The 22580-nt window shown below is 33.9% G+C and overlaps 2 protein-coding genes and 1 non-coding gene across 4 annotated transcripts; 2 read left to right on the top strand and 1 right to left on the bottom strand.

Moving 5' to 3' along the window:
- Window positions 1-1128: 1128 nt before the first annotated feature.
- LOC112091151 lies at window positions 1129-1289 on the bottom strand. Its single transcript, XR_002902004.1, has one exon. It is a non-coding gene; the product is annotated as a U1 spliceosomal RNA (small nuclear RNA).
- A 10530-nt stretch (window positions 1290-11819) lies between these two features.
- LOC21390750 (NEDD8-activating enzyme E1 catalytic subunit) lies at window positions 11820-17032 on the top strand. 2 transcript variants are annotated; one of them, XM_024164041.1, is made up of 10 exons: window positions 11820-11902; window positions 12021-12148; window positions 12350-12513; window positions 13436-13638; window positions 13754-13986; window positions 14142-14204; window positions 14282-14338; window positions 14608-14729; window positions 15331-15448; window positions 16599-17032. In XM_024164041.1, exons 2-10 carry the CDS (start codon window positions 12047-12049, stop codon window positions 16884-16886), a joined length of 1350 nt encoding a protein of 449 aa, XP_024019809.1. In that variant the 5' UTR covers window positions 11820-11902; window positions 12021-12046; the 3' UTR covers window positions 16887-17032. The 2 variants fall into 2 exon arrangements, with proteins under 2 accessions (XP_024019809.1, XP_024019808.1); XM_024164040.1 differs by having other exon boundaries at window positions 11820-12148.
- A 4317-nt stretch (window positions 17033-21349) lies between these two features.
- LOC21390749 lies at window positions 21350-22267 on the top strand. The gene is made up of 2 exons (XM_010095697.2): window positions 21350-21534; window positions 21631-22267. Exons 1-2 carry the CDS (start codon window positions 21409-21411, stop codon window positions 21922-21924), a joined length of 420 nt encoding a protein of 139 aa, XP_010093999.1. The 5' UTR covers window positions 21350-21408; the 3' UTR covers window positions 21925-22267.
- Window positions 22268-22580: the final 313 nt, after the last annotated feature.

Here is a 22580-nt window from a genome sequence, read left to right as displayed (position 1 = left end):
ATTAAGAATAAAGGCACAATTCTAGACCCGTTAACTCCAGGAGGTATTTAATTCCTTTGCTCTAATAATAATTTACTATAATTCAAACAAATTATGAGAAAATTGCAATTTACTAGAATTCAAACAAATTATGAGAAAAAATTGCACTTAACCTTAATTTACTAGAATTCAAACAAATTATGAGAAAAAATTGCACTTAACCTTAATTTACTAGAATTCAAACAAATTATGAGAAAAAATTGCACTTAACCTTAATTTACTAGAATTCAAACAAATTATGAGAAAAAATTGCACTTAACCTTAAAAGTGTTAGTATGAACTTTTATGAAAATTTTTTAAAAATACACCTACCACATTTTATTTCTACTATTTAATCTATTTCTACCTTTTTTTTATTAAAACTAATTAAGGAATAAAGTTTTTTAAAAAGAGTACTTTTTTAAAAAAAAAGTACTTTTCTAATTAAAGAGTCCGTTTATTTTATATTAACTCAAACGAAAGTTGTTAATTATGCTGCAATTTAAATTTCAAACGTCATAATAAAAAAAACGAGCTCATAATTTTTCAAAAAGAATAAAGAATGCTTTTAGTAATAGAGATTGAGTAGTCAATGAGGTACATAAAAGATAAAATTTTATAATTTTTGCAACTTTTTTTTATAAGTTCTGCAACTTTTTTTTTATCGCTCAAAACATAAAATTATATTAACAAATACCCCATAAATGAAGATTATTAATTAGATTGACAAATACCCCATAAACAAAGATTATTAATTAGATTGACAAATACCCCATAAATAAAGAATATGTTACACATAACAAAGATTATTAATTAGATTGACAAATACCCCATAAATAAATAATATTAAAAGTTACATATAAATTACATTAAAAAGAATATTATTTATCAAAAATAAAAACTCTTAATTCATAATCTTCTTAATCAAATTACACTAACAAAAAATAATTATTAAAAGAGATAAAAATCTAAATAATTAAACTAACAAAAAAATATTTATTAAAAATAAAAAATTATATTCATACACTCATTTTCAAAGTAAATTCTTCATTTTTTTCTGAACAAATTCTCTCTCCATTTATTCTAAAAACATTTGGACTAGGAAATTGAACAGGGGCCGCGCGAACGCAGGCCCCCACTATCACAAATTATGACGTTGGCTCTCCCACTTGGGGAGACCATAGGCGGGCACCCCTCCAAGGTGCAATGGAGGCCACCAACCTAGGCCATGGGCCTTGATGATCACCCATTAACCCCGTCCAGGTAAGTATGTTGCTCAATGCCATTCGGCCCAATTTTATACCCTCATTCTCTGCCCAACTCTCTACTTCCTTTTCGATGTGGGACTAATTCCCAAACTCAAAAAACACAACAACATAAAAGTTTGAAACTTTCCTAAAACTTCATTCCTAATTCATTCATTCACAACCAAGCACGCTTCTTTTGCTCTCCCGGCCATTTTCTTTCTTCTTCTGTTTGGTGAATTTCGCTTTCAAGCTTTCTTGTAGGGATTCAATTTTTGATATTATTTTGATTGAATTTAATGGAATTGGGATAGTGATTAGCGTGGTCCTTCACTTCAAGTTTTGATAGGCTCTTGGCGTGAGCTAGAAGCTCCCTTTTGATTCATTATGCGTTTGCTTTAATATTCATTGTTGAATTTAGGAAGCATATAAATGGTTAATGTGGTCCTTCACTTTTTAGGATTTTTTTTTTTTTTTTTTTTGGGCAATGCTTGTGTGGGATGGCTAAACCAAAAGCAGTGGTGGCTTTTCCTTCTCAAATTTTGCCTTGTAATTTTTTTGCAAGGTTCAACTGGTTACTTGTTTGCAATGGATTACTAGCCATAATCTTAGTTGATGTTTGACAAAACTTGGTAGCAATAGTGCATGATATGCATTGTTTATGCCATGCACATATGTCACATACATTTTTTTTTTTTTTTTGCTCCAACACCAACAAGATTAAGAAAAAAAAAATTTCTGATGATTTGCTTCTTCTTCTTCTTCTTCTTCTTTGTTTGTTTGTTTCTTTCTTTTAGTTCCAGTAACAACCTAAAACCAAATTTAGTGACTGACACCAGTCTTGTGCATGATATGCATTGTTTATGCCATGCACATATGTCACATACATTTTTTTTTTTTTTTGCTCCAACACCAACAAGATTAAGAAAAAAAAAATTTCTGATGATTTGCTTCTTCTTCTTCTTCTTTTTTTTTGTTTGTTTGTTTCTTTCTTTCTTTTAGTTCCAGTAACAACCTAAAACCAAATTTAGTGACTGACACCAGTCTTGTATTTTCAATGGGGACCAAACAAACCTCCTGTTGTTCATACGTTATTTTTCCCCTTTTTTTAACATTTTTAGTTTGAAAGAAATTCTAATATTTTTTTGTTTTCTCATTGGCATTCTAATCTAGTTATCAGTTCTGCTTAATCTTCAGTAAATTGACTTTCGGAGGAAAAAAAATGGAAAAACAGAAAGGGACAGTAAATGGATAATTTCTTGATGGGCTTGTAACTCTATCCAGCCTACTGAAGTCGGGCCAATAGTCCAGCCTTCTGAAATTGGGCCACAATGGGAGAATGAGCCCGCCGTTACCTCAATGAATTCTTCCTATTAAACATTAATAAATAATAACAAATTAATAAATAATGTCAAACCAAGCAGTTATACCTTTTTTTTTAAACAAACCCGTGTAATACTATTCTTTCTAATAATAGTAATAATTTAAAAAGTTTTTTTTTTTGGACAAACCCATGTATACTATTCTTTCTAATTATAATAATAATAATTTCAAAAGTTAATTCATTTTTTAAATGGCAAACCATGTAAAGTGTAACGTCATAATTTTCGGGCTTAAACTTTTGTATTAATTTTGTATGAATGAATTATAAGAAAAACGATAAGGAGTTTAAGGATTAAATTACAAGGCCTTAGGGGGTAAGATTGTAAGAATTTTCATATTTAGGGGTTAGATTGCAATATAAGAAAAAAAAGGGGCCAGCTGCCTTTCACATGGCATGGCTGGAACTTCGGCCATGCCACTAATGTTTCTTCTTTAGCCACGTTGAAAGGATGGGATATTATAGGAAGGAAAAAAAAATTTCACTCACGTCTCTCTTTCACTCTCACTTTCTCATCTCTCTGTCCGACCCTCTCTATCTCTTTCCCATAAAAAAAAATGCTTTGATTTAGTTAGAAAACAAAGGGCTTTCTTCAAAATTCTTTAGGTAACCCGGTTTTGAGAATGATTTTGTAGAACCTTGAAGTGTTGCATGTGGTTTTCATGATCAAAGAGGTATGGGACTTTGATTTCTCTTATCCTTTGTCTCTAAATCCAGTTTTTAGTTTAACCTTAATCTCTTTGTCCTAATTGTTGCTGAATGAGGTTATAATCCCATAAACAAGTGAAAAGCCATAAAGATTGGCCTTCTAGGGTTCATACAAATTTAGGATTTTGACCAATTTTTCTGAGTAATCCGAATTTACTCTTGTTTTTCTTGTTCTGTTTTCGTTGTGGTTTGATGATTTAGTTCAAGATTTGCATGTTGCTCCTCTTTATGTTGATTGAGTTGGTAAATTGAGGGAAACACATAAAAATAAGGTTATGAGAGTTAATATTCATGTTTAAAGCATAGTAACATTGTTGGTTTTTGTCTAGTTGAAATCTCCATAATGCTAAACTTGGTTATGATGGCTTGCAGACAAAAATATGAAATTAAAACTATGTTTACATACTTTTTCTGCATGTCTTGTGGATTTTGATTACGAGATTGATAATTAGAGCAAACTTAATGATTTTAGGTTAAACATTTAATCCTAGTAAAAGCTGACAAGATATTTTCTCGAAGTCCTTTGATGCTTGTACAGCCGTGGTGGATAGGTTTTTCAACCTAGAAAATTTAACCTGAGGTGAGTTATCTATGATTTAGTCAAGCATCATTTAAGATGTTAAAGACTGGCCTTCAATTACTTAGTTAGGAATTCCTAATGTTACTAAGAACTTTGGAGATGATAATGGAAAATGTATGTGAAAATATAAAGCTCATTTCGTAGGCGAAGCATGATCTAGAATCATAAACAAAATGGCAAGTTTGTAAGGATTACAACATGGATGTTCGTGTTTAAACTAAAAACTGCAATTTTTTGATAAGTATTTAAGGATTAACCTTATTAGACCCTTAAAGTAGATGTCCTAAGGTTCGCATAACCACAAAAATTGCCTTAAACGGATAACCGTAGCCTAAGATATAAAATTTTAAAGTTGGAAGTTGTTGCAATTCTGCAGAAAAGAATCAGCAATTCATGATCTGGTGTAACATGTCTTTTTTTAGGTATTAATGGACCTGAAACCAAGTTTATGATAGTTATTTAGAAAGCTCTAGATGTCTACTTTGATTGGGCACTGATTTTGTAAATTTTGAGACTACATAGAATATTTTGTGAATATTCTCATAGCAGTCGTAAAACTGCCATTTCCAGACACTGATAAAATAAAGAACTGAGGTTCTTACTTTTTGAAATATGAGTGCTACACTTAAACCACCTTTGCTACCATTTAGAACAGGTTATTAGTGACGTGTGAGAGTTGAAATCACCTCATTTGGAGTTTTGTAGCTCGAGTTGTGCGCAGAGGAAGTTTCATATAGAAACTTTTTAAAAGCTATCAAAAACATGAAAAATAGAATTTTGATTTATTGAACACTGTTTTTGAGGTACTTAGAGAGGTCGGATTTAGACATATGCTAGCTCGTTGGAGTTAATTTGGAATTGCCAATTATATCAGCTATGAAGGCTTATAAAATGCTAGCTAGTAGTTGTGTTGGATATCTAGCTAATATTATAGACACGATGCGGGAAGTAACGCTTGAGCCTAAAGACGTTCCAGTGGTTTGAGATTTCTTGAATGTTTTTCCAGAGGATTTACCTGGTCTACCACCAGATCGAGAGTTAGAGTTTGTTATTGAGTTATTACCTGGAACTGCGCTGATTTCTAAAGCTCCATATCGTATGGCCCTAGCGAAACTGAAGGAATTGAAGACACAATTGCAAGAATTGTTGGATAAAAAGTTTGTTAGGCCAAGTTATTCACCTTGAGGAGCACCGGTGTTGTTCGTTAGGAAGAAGGACGGCACGATGAGGGTGTACATTGATTATCTAGAGCTAAATAAGGTTACCATATAGAACAAGTATCCTCTGCCGAGGATTGATGTTTTGTTTGATAAGCTCCAAAGTGCGGCAGTCTTCTCGAAGATTGATTTGAGATCGGGGTACCATCAGCTGAAAGTTTGAGAAGAGGACATTCCCAAGACAACATTCCGAACTAGATATGGCCACTATGAGTTTCTGGTAATGTCATTTGGATTGACTAATGCCCCAATAGCGTTCATGGATCTCATGAATCGAGTATTTGAATAATATCTTGATAAATTCGTGGTCGTATTCATTGATGATATACTAGTGTATTCGCGAGAGCAAGAGCATGATGTACACCTGCGATTAGTGTTACAAAGGTTGCAAGAGAAGAAATTGTACGCCAAGTTCAAGAAATGTGAGTTTTGGTTGGAGAAAGTGTCATCTCTTGGACATATAGTCTCAAGAGAAGGAATTTCAGTGGATCCATCTAAGGTTGAAGCCGTGAGTCAATGGAAGAGGCCGAATAATGCTACTGAAGTTCGTAGCTTTCTAATATTAGCAGGATATTACCGACGCTTCGTCGAAGGATTGTCAAGAGTTGCGCAACCTTTGACTCAACTCACTCGTAAGAACGTCAAGTTTGAGTGGATAGACAAATGTGAGGAATGCTTTCAAGAATTGAAGAAGAGATTAACTTCAGCTCCAATTTTGGCTATTCCTTTGGGTACTCAAGGATTTGTGATATACAGTGATGTCTTTGGACTAGGTTTGAGAGCAGTATTAATGCAACATGGAAAGGTAATTGCCCATGCTTCTCGGCAATTGAAAGACTACGAAAAGAATTATCCGATGCATGACCTTGAGTCAGCCGCTGTGGTGTTTGCGTTGAAAATATGGAGACACTATCTATATGGAGTACACTGTGACATTTACACAGACCATAAGAGTCTGAAGTATATCTTCACACATAAGGAGTTAAACATGAGGCAATGAAGATGGTTGGAATTTGTAAATAATTATGATTGTGATATCCATTACCATTCGGGTAAAGCGAATAAAGTCGTTGATGCCTTAAGTAGGAAGAGAGTGGCCAGTTTGGTTACTTTGCCTTGAATACCAGGTCCGTTGAGAAATGATTTGAGTAAATTAGAGATAGAGTTTGTAGTGGGACAATCATCTACATTATCTCTGCAACCGATGATCATGGAAGAGATTAAGGGTAAACAACATTTAGACCCTCTAATTGAACAGTTGAAGCGTGAAGTCATAAAGGATAGGCGTGCAAATTTTCAAATCTCAGAAGATGGTGTGTTGGGATTTAAAGGTCAATTGTGTGTTCCCGACGATGAAGAAATTAAACGGCAAATTTTGTATGAAACTCATAATACGCCATATTCGATGCATCCTGGTACAACAAAAATGTATCAAGATATGATGAATTACTTTTGGTGGCTGGAATGAAGAAGGATGTAGTGGAGTATGTTGCTAAACGTTTAACTTGCCAGCAAGTGAAAGCTGAGCACCAAAAACCCGGTGGATTGCTGCAACCGCTGGAGATTCCAGAATGAAAATAGGAACAAATTGCCATGGATTTTCTTTTAGGGTTGCCAAGAACCGTGAAGGGACATGATTCAATTTGGGTCATAGTGGATAGAATGACCAAAATCGACTCACTTCCTACTAGTGAGAACAACTTATACGGTTGATAAGCTAGCAGAGATATACATACAAGAGATAATGAGACTACATGGAGTCCCACTTTCCATAGTTTCTGACAGAGACAACAGATTTACATCGACATTCTGGAAGAAGTTACAAGAAGGCCTTAGGACAAGATTGAAGTTCAGTACCGTGATGCATCCTCAGACAGACGGTCAAACGGAACGTACCATTCAGACCATGGAAGATATGTTAAGAGCTTGCGTGTTAGACCTCCAGAGATCGTGGAGTAGATATCTACCTCTGATTAAGTTTTCTTATAATAACAGCTACCAGGAGTCCATCAAAGCTGCTCCGTATGAAATTTTGTATGGTCATAAATGTCATTCACCGATACACTAGCATGAAGCAGGAAAGCGTAAATATTTGGGTCCAAAACTTGTGGACCAAGCCAATGAAGCTATCAAGAAAATCAAGGAAAGATTGAAAGTCTCTTAAGATCGACATAAGAAGTATACGGATAAAAGACGACAACCACTAGAATTTGAAATAGGCGACAAGGTATTTCTGAAAGTTGCACCAGTCCGGGGAGTCATGAGGTTTGGAAGGAAGGGTAAACTAAGCCCTAGGTACATTGGGCCCTTTGAGATTATTGAGTGCATAGGAAAAGCTGCATATAGACTAGCCTTTCCACCGAGGTTTTCTGGAGTGCATGATGTGTTCCATGTGTCCATGCTACAAAAATATTTATGGGAACCATCTCATGTGTTGAGTTATGAAACGATAGACGTGGATTCAAAACTATCTTACCAGGAACAACTTATAAAAATTCTGGACAGAAAAGAGAAGGAATTGCAGAACAAGACCATCCTACTTGAGAAGGTCATTTGGAGGAATCATGCAGTCTAAGAAGTGACTTGGGAGTTAGAACAAGATATACTTTTCAGTTTTGTTTTAAGTTTTGGGGACGAAACTTTTGTATGTTATAGGGAATTATAACGTCCCAATTTTCAGGCTTAAACTTTTGTATGAAGGAATTGTAAGAGAAACGATAAAAGAGTTTAAGGATTAAATTGCAAGGCCATGGGGGGCAAAGATTGTAAGAATTTTCATATTTAGGGGCCAAATTACACTATAAGAAAAAAAAGGGCCAGCTGCCTTTCACGTGGCATGGCTGGAACTTCAGCCAAGCCACTAATGTTTCTTCTTTAGCCACGTTGAGAGGATGGGATATTATAGGAAGGAAAAAAAAATTCACTCACGTCTCTCTTTCTCATCTCTCTGTCCGACCCTCTTTATCTCCCTCCCAGAAAAAAAATGCTTTGATTTAGTTAGAAAATAAAGGGCTTTCTTCAAAATTCTTTAGGTACCCCAATTTTGAGAATGATTTTGTAGAACCTTGAAGTGTTGCAAGTGGTTTTCATGATCAAAGAGGTATGGGACTTGATTTCTCTTATCAATTGTCTCCAAATCCAGTTTTTAGTTTAAACCTTGATCTCATTGTCCTAATTGTTGCTGAATGAGGTTCTAATCCCATAAACAAGTGAAAAGCTAAAAAGATTGGCCTTCTAGGGTTCATACAAATTTAGGATTTTGACCAATTTTTCTGAGTAATCTGAATTTACTCTTGTTTTTCTTGTTCTGTTTTCGTTGTGGTTTGATGATTTAGTTCAAGATTTGCATGTTGCTCCTCTTTATGTTGATTGAGTTGGTAAATTGAGGGAAACACATAAAAATAAGGTTATGAGAGTTAATATTCATGTTTAAAGCATAGTAACATTGTTGGTTTTTGTCTAGTTGAAATCTCCATGATGCTAAACTTGGTAATGACAGCTTAGAGACAAAAATCTGAAATTAAAACTATGTTTACATACTTTTCTGCATGTCTTGTGGATTTTGATTACGAGATTGATAATTATAGCAAACTTAATGATTTTAGGTTAAACATTTAATCCTAGTATAAGTCGACAAGATATTTTCTCGAAGTCCTTTGATGCTTGTACAGCCGTGGCGGATAGGTTTTTCAACCCAGAAAATTTAACCTGAGTTATCTATGATTTAGTCAAGCATCATTTTAGATGTTAAAGACTGGCCTTCAATTACTTAGTTAGGAATTCCTAATGTTACTAAGAACTTTAGAGATAATAATGGAAAATGTATGTGAAAATACAAAGCTCATTTCGTAGGCAAATCATGATCTAGCATCATAAACAAAATGGCAAGTTTGTAAGGATTACAACATGGATGTTCATGTTTAAACTAAAAATTGCAATTATTTGATAAGTTTTTAAGCATTAGCCTTGTTAGACAAAGTAGATGTCCTAAGCTTCACATAACTGCAAGAATCGCCTTAAACAGATAACTGTAGCCTAAGATATAAAATTTTGAAGTTGGATGTAGTTGTTACAATTCTGCAGAAAAGAATAAGCAATTCATAATCTGGTGTAATGTGTCTTGTTTTAGGTATTAATGGACTTGAAACCAAGTTTATGATAGTTTTTTAAAAAGCCCTAGATGTCTACTTTGATTGGGCACTGATTTTGTAAATTTTGAGGCTACATAGAATATTTTGTGAATATTCACGTAGCAGTCGTAAAACTGTCATTTCCAGAAACTGATAAAATAAATAACTGAGGTTCCTCCTTTTTGAAATGGGAGTGCTGCACTTAAACCACTTTTGCTACCATTTAGAACAGGTTATTAGTGACGTGTGAGAGTTGAAATCACCCCATTTGGAATTTTGTAGCTCGAGTTGTGCGCATAGAAAGTTTCATATAGAAACTTTCTAAAAGCTGTCAAAAACAGGAAAAACAAAATTTTGATTTATTGAAAACTGTTTTTGAGGTACTTAGAGAGGTCGGATTTAGACATATGATAGCTCGTTAGAGTTAATTTTGGAATTTTTAAAGACAAAATATTTTATGAATTTTCTTCTCAAGATTGACGAATATGTGAAATTACAATTTTCAGAGGAATATGATTATGAATTAGAAATTGATTTATGGCTGAGCTATTGAGCTCTAATAACGATGGCTAATTTGTTTATTTTGGACTATAGAAAAGAAAACGAACAAGGGAAGCGAAGAGAGTTAAATTCAGATTTTTGCTAATCAACTCAAGTAAGTAGAGTATGACTTCTCTGCGGTACTTGTAAACTTTGTTGGATAGACTTTCTATGGAATGTCTAGTACGCTATTATGTGAATTTTTGTGACATTGTCAATGTGTATGTTTTGTGAAGGCATGCTTATGTTAATATATTGTACACAAAGTAGAGCATCACGTGGATTATTAACTTACTTGTGATTGAGCACATAATAGCATGCATGATAGGCCGGTACTGCCGAGTCCTCAGAGGACTCCTATTGTGATATGGTGATTGAAGAAATTGTGATTGAGCCGCACAAGTCTCTCGAGCCAAGTGGGTGATGACAGAGACTATGTTGTGATATTGAGAAATTGTGATTTGAATGAGTTGGCCATTCCCTCGAGCTAAGTGGGTGATGACGGGAAATCTGATATGGTGATTTGAGAAATTGGCATGTGGTCAGATTGTGAAAAAGCCGGCAGCAGTACCGGGAGGGCCCTAAAGATATATAGTGCACGTGCATAAAGTGTAAGAATTGGTTGGCATAAGTTACCTAGGGTGTTGTGATGCATGCGTATGTTAAAATAAGATTGTGTAATTGTAGCTCTACTTACTGAGCCTGTAGCTCATTAAAGTTTGCTCTGTGCTGTAGGTAAAGGTAAGAACAAAGCAAAACAATAAACAGGGGAGCTCGCTTCGTTAACTGCTGTACATATGGTTGGACCGAAGAAGCTGCGCACGTATTATTTTGGGTTTGTAAATACATATATTTTAGAGTTAAACTCACAAACCTTGGATGACTATATAATTATAATTATGGCTAGGAAACCTGATAGGAATGGTGTATTAACGAAATTTTATTTAAGCAAAAATTTTAAAACACCATAGCTTTCACATAAGTGAAAAGTGAAGAATTATCATTGTGGCACATTCTTAAGATTAATAGTAAGAAAAGCTTGAAAAGAGATGGTATAAAAAAGTTGTCACATAAAGCGTTAGCAAATATTATTAAAAGGAGTCATTTCGCAAAATAGGCAATTTTTCAAATGATTGAAAAAATGGTCAAAATTTTTAAATGGAAAAATTACTTAACTTTTTTTTTTATAAATTTAAATTTATATTCATATTTATGACTAAGTAAATTTATATTTACTGACCAAGTATTTTTGGGGACTAGTTACTATAAAAATAAAATAGAAAAATAAAAGATTTAGGCCCTGTTAAAAATTGATCTTGTTTTTATTTTTTATATTTTTTAAGAAAGAAAAAATAAAAACGTTTTTAAAACGGTATTTGGCGTAATAAAGACAAAAAACATAAATGAAAATGATTTTTTAGTTTAGTGTAGAATGAGAGAGAAATGAAAAATGACTTTTAGTCATTTTTTATTTTTTATTTTCGTTTTCTTCTCTTTCGAACAGAGAGATGAACATTAATATGTTTTTTTATACTGAAAACAATCTCTTGATAAAACTGTCAAACGTATTTTTAAAAATAATTTATGTCTGAGATTGAAAACGTTTTTATTTTCATTTTCATACAAAAAACAAATAAAAACATTTTAAAACGAGTTTCAGACGTTTGGTTCATGGATTAAAATCATGAGGTTAGAACCATTTTCGATTTACGTGTATTTTTTATGAGAGAAAATACTGTAACGAATCATAAACCATGATTTGAATCAGAGTACGGATCCCCTTATCAAACGTCACATTAGTGTTTATTACAAGTTCTTGTTATAATTTTTTTTTTTGGATTCCCTTAAAAATATATATATATCATTTGGATGATAAATATTTTTTTTTATCTCTTCAAGTAATGTTTGACATAAAAAAAAAAAAAAAAATTGTGATACGTATATTTGGCGTAAATTTTTTTTTATCTCTTCAAGTAATGTTTGACATAAAAAAAAAAAAAAAATTGTGATACGTATATTTGGCGTAATAACTATCGTTTGGACTGCGAAGAGAGAAAAACAAGCGTAAAAGCCAAGCTAAACCAGTAAGCATCTCTCACTCCAAACTCGGCCATTCTTCTTCACAGTGAGTGATTTTTGAGTTTTGCGCTTCGGACTAAATAGATTTCTTGCGCTTTTCCGCAAACAACAAACAATATTTAGAGAGAGAAACCAGAGACGGCTTCGCAATGACGAACTCCGCCGTGCAACAGAGCCGATCGAGGGACCTCGACAAGCTTCTCCTCCGCCCCGGCAACCTCGTGGAACCCGCCTTCGAGCCCGGCCCCGGTGTAAGCAAAAAAACCCACCTATTTTTTTCTCTGACATTTCCACAAACACTTGGTCCGCATGTCGATTCTGGTTTCTGGGTTTCCATTCGAAGTCATTTCCCTGCAAAATTCCTCGTCCGCAATTTGTTTTTGTGCGATTTTGGTTCTGGGTTTGATTTAGAAAGCGATTAGTTTGATGTTTTTTGTTTTGTGGTGTTTCAGCTGAGAGAGGACCTTAAAGAGTTAGTGAAGGTTTTGGTGGTTGGGGCTGGTGGATTGGGGTGTGAGCTGCTTAAGGACTTGGCTTTGTCTGGTTTTAGAGAGCTCGAGGTCATAGATATGGATCGTATTGAGGTTTCCAATCTCAATCGTCAATTCCTCTTCAGGTTTATTTTTACATTTTGCTGATGAACAATGTCTTTTTATAGTAACTGTTATTTCTTTTCCTTGATTTTTTTTTTCTTCCAATTTTGTAAAAATGGTACCTTGAATTTGTTTGAGCAATTTTACTGATAAATTTGATTAGAGGAGCAAAGAACTGCAGTATGCTTTGTTATATGTCGTTTAAAGTGATTATTTTTTTTTCTTTAACTTGCTTTATTTTTAGATAATGCCTGTTGACCTTGCACTAAGTGCTCTGCGTGTGTTAGCTGCTATCTGTTTGGTTTTTATCATTACTGCCTTGTACTAACAAGTCTTTTAGTTTTATTAATTAATTTGTTATATAAAGGGATGGTAATTTCCACGCGGGACCTGCCCCTAATAGGGCGGGGATGGGGGATTGTTAATGGAGTTTGGGGCGGAAATGGGGACGATTTCTTGTTCTCGAGTTGGGGTCGGGGAAGGGACGGGGAACACTCCCGGCTACCTTATACATATTTTTTATAAAAATTTTACCACATGTATTTAGTATTAACCTTAACAATAATATTGTTTCTATATGTGTTTTATTGGAACTTGGAATTTGGTTTGTTTTGTGAAAACATTACATTTGGATTGAATTTAGAATGAATTTCAACATATTTTTTGTTTTTAAATTATTCAAGTTTTCATCGATGATAAGCATCACGGTGAGGATTGGGGCGAGTATGGGAAAAGCGGCCCCCAATGAGGATTCTCCGATTCGTCTTCACCTTTCCTTAGCAGGATGCGGATGGGAAAGAATTCCCCGTCCCCAGACCTGCTCCGACACATTAAGCAACCGTATAAGTTGCCTTGGGAATTATGTTCCTAGTTTGCATGCTAACACTTTTTTTTTTTTTGAGGGAATAGTTTCCATGTTAACTTTAAGTTGCGTTATTATTGTAGACTTGAAGACGTTGGTAAGCCTAAGGCTGAGGTGGCTGCAAAACATGTCATGGAAAGAGTTAGTGGTGTGAATATTGTGCCACACTTTGGCAGGATTGAAGACAAAGAGCTTGATTTTTATAGTAATTTCAACATTATTGCCCTTGGTCTTGATTCTATTGAGGCTCGGAGCTACATTAATGCTGTAGCTTGTAGTTTTCTGGGTTGGTATTTTCATTTCCTAACTTCCAAAAAATGTCTCTTTTTCTATATCTCATTGGCTTAATGTAGTATTTTTATTTTGATCTTTTTTTTTCCTTTACCTGGGTGAAAATATAGAGTATGATTCTAATGATAACCCATTAGAAGAAACAATCAAGCCTATGGTAGATGGTGGCACTGAGGGTTTTAAGGGCCATGCAAGGGTCATCATGCCAGGGGTGACGCCTTGCTTTGAGTGTACCATCTGGCTTTTCCCTCCTCAAGTGAAGTTCCCTTTATGCACCCTTGCAGAAACGCCTAGAAATGCTGCTCATTGTATTGAATATGCTCACTTAATTAAATGGGATGAGGTAAGATAATTGTTGTTGATTTTTTATGCTCAATTTCCTCTTTTTTCTTCCTTTTTTTTTCTCTCTTGTTTGGTCTCTCTCCTTTTTCTGCTTTTTCTTAATGAGTTTTCTGAGAACTGATTGTTATGCCACTCATATATGCATTTTACTTGCAGGTTCATAGTGGAAAGGCTTTTGATCCTGATGACCCGGAACATATGAAGTGGGTCTATGATGAGGTAGATAAGAATTACATAGTGTTTCTCTCCCCCCCCGGGTAATTCATTATTTCACTTATATTTCTTATGTCTTGTAGGCTGTAAAGAGAGCTGAGCTTTTTGGCATTCCAGGAGTTACTTATTCTCTTACTCAGGTAGGTATATATATATATATATATATAAATGCTTAAGGATATCTCTTTAAAAAGCTAAAATTTCAAAAAAGAGAGTGTACTTTGGTCTTGGTCTTCTTTAAGATTGAAAGTGATTCAATCTTTTGTTCTTGTATTTTTACGAGGGGGAGAAGAGCGAGAAAACTAGAAATTTATGGCCGGTTGTAAGCTGCCTTAAGAGGCTTCATATCTTTGGTTCTGCATATTTGTTCCCCTTTTGTGATAAGCATAGTAATTCATGTGGTTTATAGGGTGTTGTGAAGAATATCATACCTGCCATTGCTTCCACCAATGCAATTATTTCAGCTGCTTGTGCACTAGAAACATTGAAGATCGTATCTGGATGCAGCAAAACATTGTCAAACTACTTAACGTGAGTCCTCTTTTCTCTTCTAGATGTCTTGAATTGAACTCATTAATGTAGTCCCCGATGTGGTAAATATGTGTGACATCATACATTCATATTTGTACTGTATATCATAGCATGGGTGCTCTATTTGCGAATATTCAACCATGTTGGTGTCTTTTATGTTTAATATTATCTGTTAAACATAGAAACATTGATGGGCTCCTGTGGGAACTTTGGGCCCGTTTAGTTCGTTGATTCGAGTTTTTAATTCGAGTTGAGATGTGACTTTATATGAGAGCTTTTTATGGTAGCAAAAATGTTAGATGTGACTGTTTCTAAAAGCTTTTTTCTGTAGCAAAACTCGAATCGGTGAAATGAACGGGGCCTTTGTGTTACTTTCTTCAGAGTTTATTCTTTTTCTCATTCTTGCACTAAAGCTGAACCATGACATGAAGAGCGTTTCACAATTTTCTTTCTCTGGCAATAAACCATACACCGGAGTTGAACATTAAGTATAATTTGGAGGAATTATGCTAATTTCATTCTCTTGTTGTTTCGTTCTTTCATGGTTATTATTGTTAAGGGAAGCATTTACTTAATACTCACTGATCAAAATCATTTCTAGGTACAATGGTGCGGAAGGTCTCCACACTAAAGTGACCGAATTTGTCAAGGACAAGGACTGTCTTGTATGTGGTCCAGGAGTTCTGGTTGAGCTAGAGACTTCAGTAACATTAGAAAAGGTTATTTTCAACTGCTGTTATTCTTGGAATTTAAATTTGAGAGCATTGTTATTGTTTTACTTTTCCTCTGCTTATCTTTGTTATGCTAAGGTGGTAAAAGGAAAAAGAATCTGAATTTACTTGATCTTTAGTTGGTTTCGTTCACTTGTGCATCTTGGTTAATGCATTATCTTACTAAGCCAATACCTCACTCGGTTTTGTTCAGTCTTTGGATAATTGTTTGTGGAAACTTGTGTTGATGAGCCTAGAGACACTAGTTTGCTTCAGTCTAGATCCTGTTCTTTTCAATGAGGCTGATATTGCTGCCTTCCACTAGGTCCTCGCTTTATTCTTCTAATTTAGTTGAGTTTATTCAATCCATCCCCCAAAGTTGCATCTTTTGCTGTGATGGTAATTGAAATGCATATTAAGGATTCTTAGAATATCTAGCGTAAGAATTGAGCTTTTGTTTTGAAGCTTTTGCGTTAAAGGACATCATGTGTGTTGATTTCTTTTTTTCTTTTTTTTTCTTTTTTTTCTTTTTTCCCCCTAAAACAAAGATGCCTCACTTGGTTGTCCAATGAATTTTAGGTTTTTAAACTTATGGTTGTATTATCCGTACATCTCTTAATTTCTTTTATAAGTTTTGAAAAATTAATTATTTGGTGGGGTCATCCTTCTCTGGAGCTGCATTCCGAAGTCTCTCTTAACTGCCTCTTCTTTGTCTGGCGGTGTTATGTTGTTTTAGCAAGTTCCTCATACATTCCTTATCTAATCTAAATAATTAAAAAATGTAAAGAAAGAAAGAAAGAAAGTTCCCCTTTATCTTTCGTTAGGAAGCTCGGAAACGTCCTCGTTCTGTACTGATCTGTCATGCTTCATCCATTTCATTTTCCTCATTTTTTTAATGTTCTTCTCAATTGCCTCTGGGTCTCCATCAACAAGGTTTACATCTTTAATTTTAAATAGAGTAGAGCAAGGCATGTGCTGTGACAAGTCCTTGCGTCATCTCCAAAACCATGTGCATTTATGCTTGTAAATCAAAGAAATTGATAGAGACATTTGTTGTTGCTTGCCCAATCTGTCAAAACAAGAGTTTAAGTAATCTGGGATGTTGATGACCGAGCTTTGATCAATGATTGGTGCGTTTGCTTGTATTGTGTGGTGACAGTTTATCGGTTTACTCGAGGAGCACCCGAAGCTGCAGTTGTCGAAGGCGAGCATCTCACATCGAGGGAAGAATCTATACATGCAGGCACCTCCAGTGCTTGAGGAGATGACCAGATCAAACCTAGGCTTGCCACTTTTTGACCTGATGGGTAAAATTTCCAAGGATGTTGTCCATGCAACTGGTACAATCATTACGAGTGACAAGAAGATTTCCTGTTTGAGAAAATTACGTGTTGTTTTCAAGGGAGTTGATGGAGTTGCAGATATGGATACAGCTGGTGGGGCATAATTTTTATTTTTATTTTTATTTTAAATTTTTTTTTTTTTGGGTACTCGATCTAGATCTAATTTGGAGCTTAGAACTCGGAAAGACTTCAAAAGACATTGCTCTCTCTCTGTCTTTTTGCAATTATTGCATCTTTGATGGGGGGATAAAATGGTGGGGCAAGGTTAAATAGATTTCCATATTTGTAAATTTTTTTTTTTTTTTTTTTCACTTATCCCCTTAAATGATTAAATCCTTGAATTCATCACCCATGAGGTGAAGTTCATTTTGCAGGTAACTTCCATTTGACCAAAGACACATTAGGTTGTGAATTATAATTACTAGCCACTTTGGATAGCTCTCTTGTTGATGCTCTTTTCTCTGTCTTGGTTCATTTATGTCGTATGAAACAACAAAATCATAGGTTATTTATTACTTTTGAGTCCACTTGTCTCGTGGAGTAAGTTGACACAAAATCAATATTTTAGGGGTATTATGAAACGAAATTAGTTTAGAGGGTGTTTTGAATCACTTTTCATATTTTAGGAGGTGAAATGAACCATTTTCAAAATTCGGGAGGTATATTGAAACATAATACAAAGAATACAAAGTTCAAAAGGCATTTATGAAAAAAATCTAATTATCTTCGAGTTTTGAAAAAAAAAAAAAAAAAAAAAAAAACATTCTACAAGGTTTTTCTACTTTTACGGTTAGCTTTATATTATTGTGGATATTTTCTGGTCACAATTATTGACCCCCACGGTACGAAAAATCAGATTTTAAGTTATGGGTTGTGAAGCTCCAAGGTGAAAGAATTTCTGTTAAAAGGCAGAACCTACTAAAGTCTGAAGAGCAGTTCTATTTCATCATGAATGTTTGAATGACCACATATTTTCATGCAAATTTTTTTTTTTTTTTTTGGTTGGTTGGTGAATACATATTTTCATTTAATGATAATAGGGAGGGTTGTTTTGCTGCAAAGCGTTTAAGGGTAAATAAATAGAGTAGGATTTTCCTTAGCCAAAAAAAAAAAAAAAAAAGAAGAGTGGGAACTAGGAAGAAACTGTCTTATTGAATTGTAGTGGCCAAATTTCTATAGTTGCTCACTTGGAGAATTGTTCATTCAATTTTGTGTACCAGCAACTACTTCCTAATTAGATTCCAGCCATAACTACTCTCGTAACTAGAATATTCCTCAATAAATTGGCACCTAACTCCAATCTTCATTAGCGTATCAGACGTATTATATTAACCTTGTCTATTATGTCTTTATGCTGCAAAATAAAGCTTAGGACTCGTTTATAGACACATAAAAAGTTAGACAATAAAAGAAAATTGTTAAATCTCAGCTACTAAAATCTAATAAACAATGAAGAGAAAATTGTTAAACAAGTGCACGAGTCTGAATTTTTATTAATTTATTTTTTTACTAATATAATTATTTAATCAAAAAGATATTAATCAATAGTCAAAGATGACCATTTTTATCACGGCGGCTAACATACTTTTTTCCGTTTTCATTTTTTTATCTATCGTTATTTAATGACTGAAAAATGTGGTGTATTTAAAACTTTGTAGGTTAAGTTGAGTGTTGCTTTGGGCGAGTCACTACACACATAAGAATTGGAAAGAATAAATAGAAAGTGCAAGTTGCTAACTGTGAAAATAACATTCCATTTCCAAGGAATGAGGAAATAAAGTAAACAAGTTTAATTAGAGCCATATTTGGGGGTCATGAAATTCCATGCAGTTATATTTAATGCATAGCAGCAAATGGATGGGTCCCTTGGCCAGGCACCAAACCGTGTGGGATGTGGACCACATAACACCTATAATTCAACTTGCTTTATTATTATTTTTTTATTTTTTATTTTTTATTTATTTTTTGAGTGAAGTCCCCACTGCAAAAGCCCAGCTAAAAAAGTTTACCGAACAAAGTGGAAAAGATTGTGATAATACATGTTAGTCAATAAATGCTTGTACATTGACCCACCCCCTTTTTTGATTTTTCTCTTTATCGATCCCCTTTTAGTCTTTCTCTTTGCCGTAAAATGGAAAGAAGGAAATAATTAGTAAATAAATAAAACCAAAAAAACAAAAAGGTTTTTAAAAAGAAATTAATTTTGATTCTCTCACAACTAGAGGTTTATAATACTACAAATATGGCTTCTTAATTCCATGCAGAGTTGTAACTGTAACAAAAGTGTCTATTTTTCTTAATTATGATTTCTGGCCCACCTTCCTCCAATTGTTTCATAATAGCCCACCGTTTGCCTCCCCCCTAAAAGTCTAGTAGACATGTTGTACCAAGTGTGTGGTAAATCCAATAATGTCATCTACATATACAGCCACCAATATTTGGAGCTTTCTACCGAAGAATATTATGAGCTTCTTTAACGTTAAATTTTGTCAAAATCATATTATAATAAAAAATATACAAGACTGACAGAACGTATAAAAAAATTAAAAAGATATTAATCAATAGTCAAAGATGACCATTTTTATCACGGCGGCTAACATACTTTTTTCCGTTTTCATTTTTTTATCTATCGTTATTTAATGACTGAAAAATGTGGTGTATTTAAAACTTTGTAGGTTAAGTTGAGTGTTGCTTTGGGCGAGTCACTACACACATAAGAATTGGAAAGAATAAATAGAAAGTGCAAGTTGCTAACTGTGAAAATAACATTCCATTTCCAAGGAATGAGGAAATAAAGTAAACAAGTTTAATTAGAGCCATATTTGGGGGTCATGAAATTCCATGCAGTTATATTTAATGCATAGCAGCAAATGGATGGGTCCCTTGGCCAGGCACCAAACCGTGTGGGATGTGGACCACATAACACCTATAATTCAACTTGCTTTATTATTATTTTTTTATTTTTTATTTTTTATTTATTTTTTGAGTGAAGTCCCCACTGCAAAAGCCCAGCTAAAAAAGTTTACCGAACAAAGTGGAAAAGATTGTGATAATACATGTTAGTCAATAAATGCTTGTACATTGACCCACCCCCTTTTTTGATTTTTCTCTTTATCGATCCCCTTTTAGTCTTTCTCTTTGCCGTAAAATGGAAAGAAGGAAATAATTAGTAAATAAATAAAACCAAAAAAACAAAAAGGTTTTTAAAAAGAAATTAATTTTGATTCTCTCACAACTAGAGGTTTATAATACTACAAATATGGCTTCTTAATTCCATGCAGAGTTGTAACTGTAACAAAAGTGTCTATTTTTCTTAATTATGATTTCTGGCCCACCTTCCTCCAATTGTTTCATAATAGCCCACCGTTTGCCTCCCCCCTAAAAGTCTAGTAGACATGTTGTACCAAGTGTGTGGTAAATCCAATAATGTCATCTACATATACAGCCACCAATATTTGGAGCTTTCTACCGAAGAATATTATGAGCTTCTTTAACGTTAAATCTTGTCAAAATCATATTATAATAAAAAATATACAAGACTGACAGAACGTATAAAAAAAATTATTGGTTTTAAACATTGTCTTATATATAAAAAAAATTATATATCTCAAAATGAAATTTAGCCTAGATTTACTGTCTTTTTTTTTTTTTTTTTTGCTTTCTAACGATAGTTTTAGTTTCTGACTGTTTGATCTGGTTAAAATCACATCAGATTAAAAAAAATATGTATTGACAATTTCTGCAACAAATTTAACGGCCGAAAAGTAAAAAATTATCGGTAGTTGATTTTTTCTAATCCAGCAAGAGAAACTCCCCAAAAGAAAACCTAAAGTAGACCCCTTTGAAGCATATATAGCTTTCATTTTCAAAGTTAACTTAATTAACCTTTGTCTTTTACAAAGTTTGCGGTTTGGAGGGGATCTTCAAATTTCCTTGTCATGAATGATGAACCACCACAAAGTTTCATGAGTTATAGTAGCATATATATATATATATGTGTATGTACACACACACATGCATTATATGTATTTATGATATTAGACAAGGAAGTTAGGGTATCTAGTTGCCTTGTGTTAAAAATTTGTGTGGACTATGAATCTTGAGCCAGCAATATAAAAGAATAATGGTCCTTTGTTGTGTTGTGGCTTTTGTTTGAATTTGAAGGAAAATGGATGAGAGGTAGAGAAGTGTTCTCCAAGTCCAACCAAGTGAGAGCCAGAGTTAAGAGATTGGAGTGATATCTTGGATTAGATCATGTCATATCTGGGTGTGGGTTGTTGCCGGCTGTTCCTCATCTCATCTCTCTTTTGGGCTACCGGATAATATCATGACACACTTACATGATTCTTGTGGGGTAGAGACTAGTGGGGACTTAAAAAGACAGATTGGCCAACTGCCACTAATGGACCCCACCAACCCACATGCACTAAAACACCCCCCATGTAGTATTTAGTTACACTCACCCTTCCATCTCAACTTAGGCAAAAAAAAAAAAAAAAAAAAAAATTTTTTTTTTTCTTCCTTTTTTTTTTTCCTTAAAAAAAAAAAAAAAGGGGAAAAAAAAAAAAAAAAAAAAAAAAAAAAAAACACTTACTATCTCCTTAGCTAGAAAGAAGGGAAAAGAAAATGGAAGTGGCTGCTGAAATAGAAGATGACTTGTTCTTTGCAGACTTAAGCAAGCAGATTTCTCTTCTAATCATGGATGATGATGAAGACCCACTTGCTCATTGCCCTTCAGTTTCTCTCCACCAGGTTCATTAATTAATATTCTTTTTTTTTAATCCCCTTATTTATCAAGCATCACAAAAACAAAAATTCTAAAAAAAATCCCTTTTTTTTTTTTTTCAGGCCTTTTCTTGCGAAATACATCCACCAGTACAAACTCAGTTTCTGTATGAGCAAATCTGCAGAAGGGAAAGCAAAGGAACTGGTGTTTTCATTCCCCAGCAAACTCAGCCCAGAAGGAATAATAAGCAAAGGCACGGAAGATTTGGCAATTCATATTATGCAAAATCCCAAAGAGTACAACAACACCAACAACAACAAAAACACCATCATCATCATCATCATGAGAACACAAAGAATAATATGATGGTTTCCCAGCAAGTATTGCCCTCCACTGCCTCTTTTAGACCGAAATAAAGCAGAGGATAGACTTGTAATTTCTCATCAAGTTTACATCATAATTAAGGGTTGAAAAAAGAAAATCACAATAATCTCTACTAATTAATTTATTTATTATTATGGCTAGGAATATTTTTATATATGGTTTGTATAAGGAGACCGTGTATATATAGTGATCAGCCTATTGCTTGATTAGTGTGTTTAGAAAATATTGGAGGTTCACCAAAGGTTTGTACTCCTCCAGGGCTCCAGTTGTTGAAATATGTACGGATTTTTAATTATTTTGCTGTGTATGATATAGGACAAGCTGGATGATTCATTCAATATTGTAATAAATTAAAACTATTCTTGATGTTTTAGATTTGTACTGTGATCATTAGTAATTGAAATGACTTTTCTTCAGTTGTTCATCTTCTTGAGACTCTTTTCCTTTTTTCTTGGTTAGCAATTTGGGAGGATACCTTTCTTCTTTTCAAAGAATATTAAACACACTCATTAAGTATATTTTGACAACAATATAAGATGCACAAGTTGGTGATTTAATGGGGCTTCTAATTCAATACTTAGAAAAACAAATCCTCGTTTATTAGGATAATTCTATGGTAAAGTGGGAAATTTTTTTTTTTCCCCCAAACGGTATGGTATGATTTTGGACTTTAGTTTACATAAAACCT

This window comes from Morus notabilis, unplaced genomic scaffold (assembly GCF_000414095.1).
Source record: "Morus notabilis unplaced genomic scaffold, ASM41409v2 Scaffold1027, whole genome shotgun sequence".
Classification (NCBI taxonomy): Eukaryota; Viridiplantae; Streptophyta; class Magnoliopsida; order Rosales; family Moraceae; genus Morus; species Morus notabilis.
The sequence above is the reverse complement of the archived record's forward strand: the minus strand, read 5'-3'. Positions and strand labels throughout refer to the sequence as shown.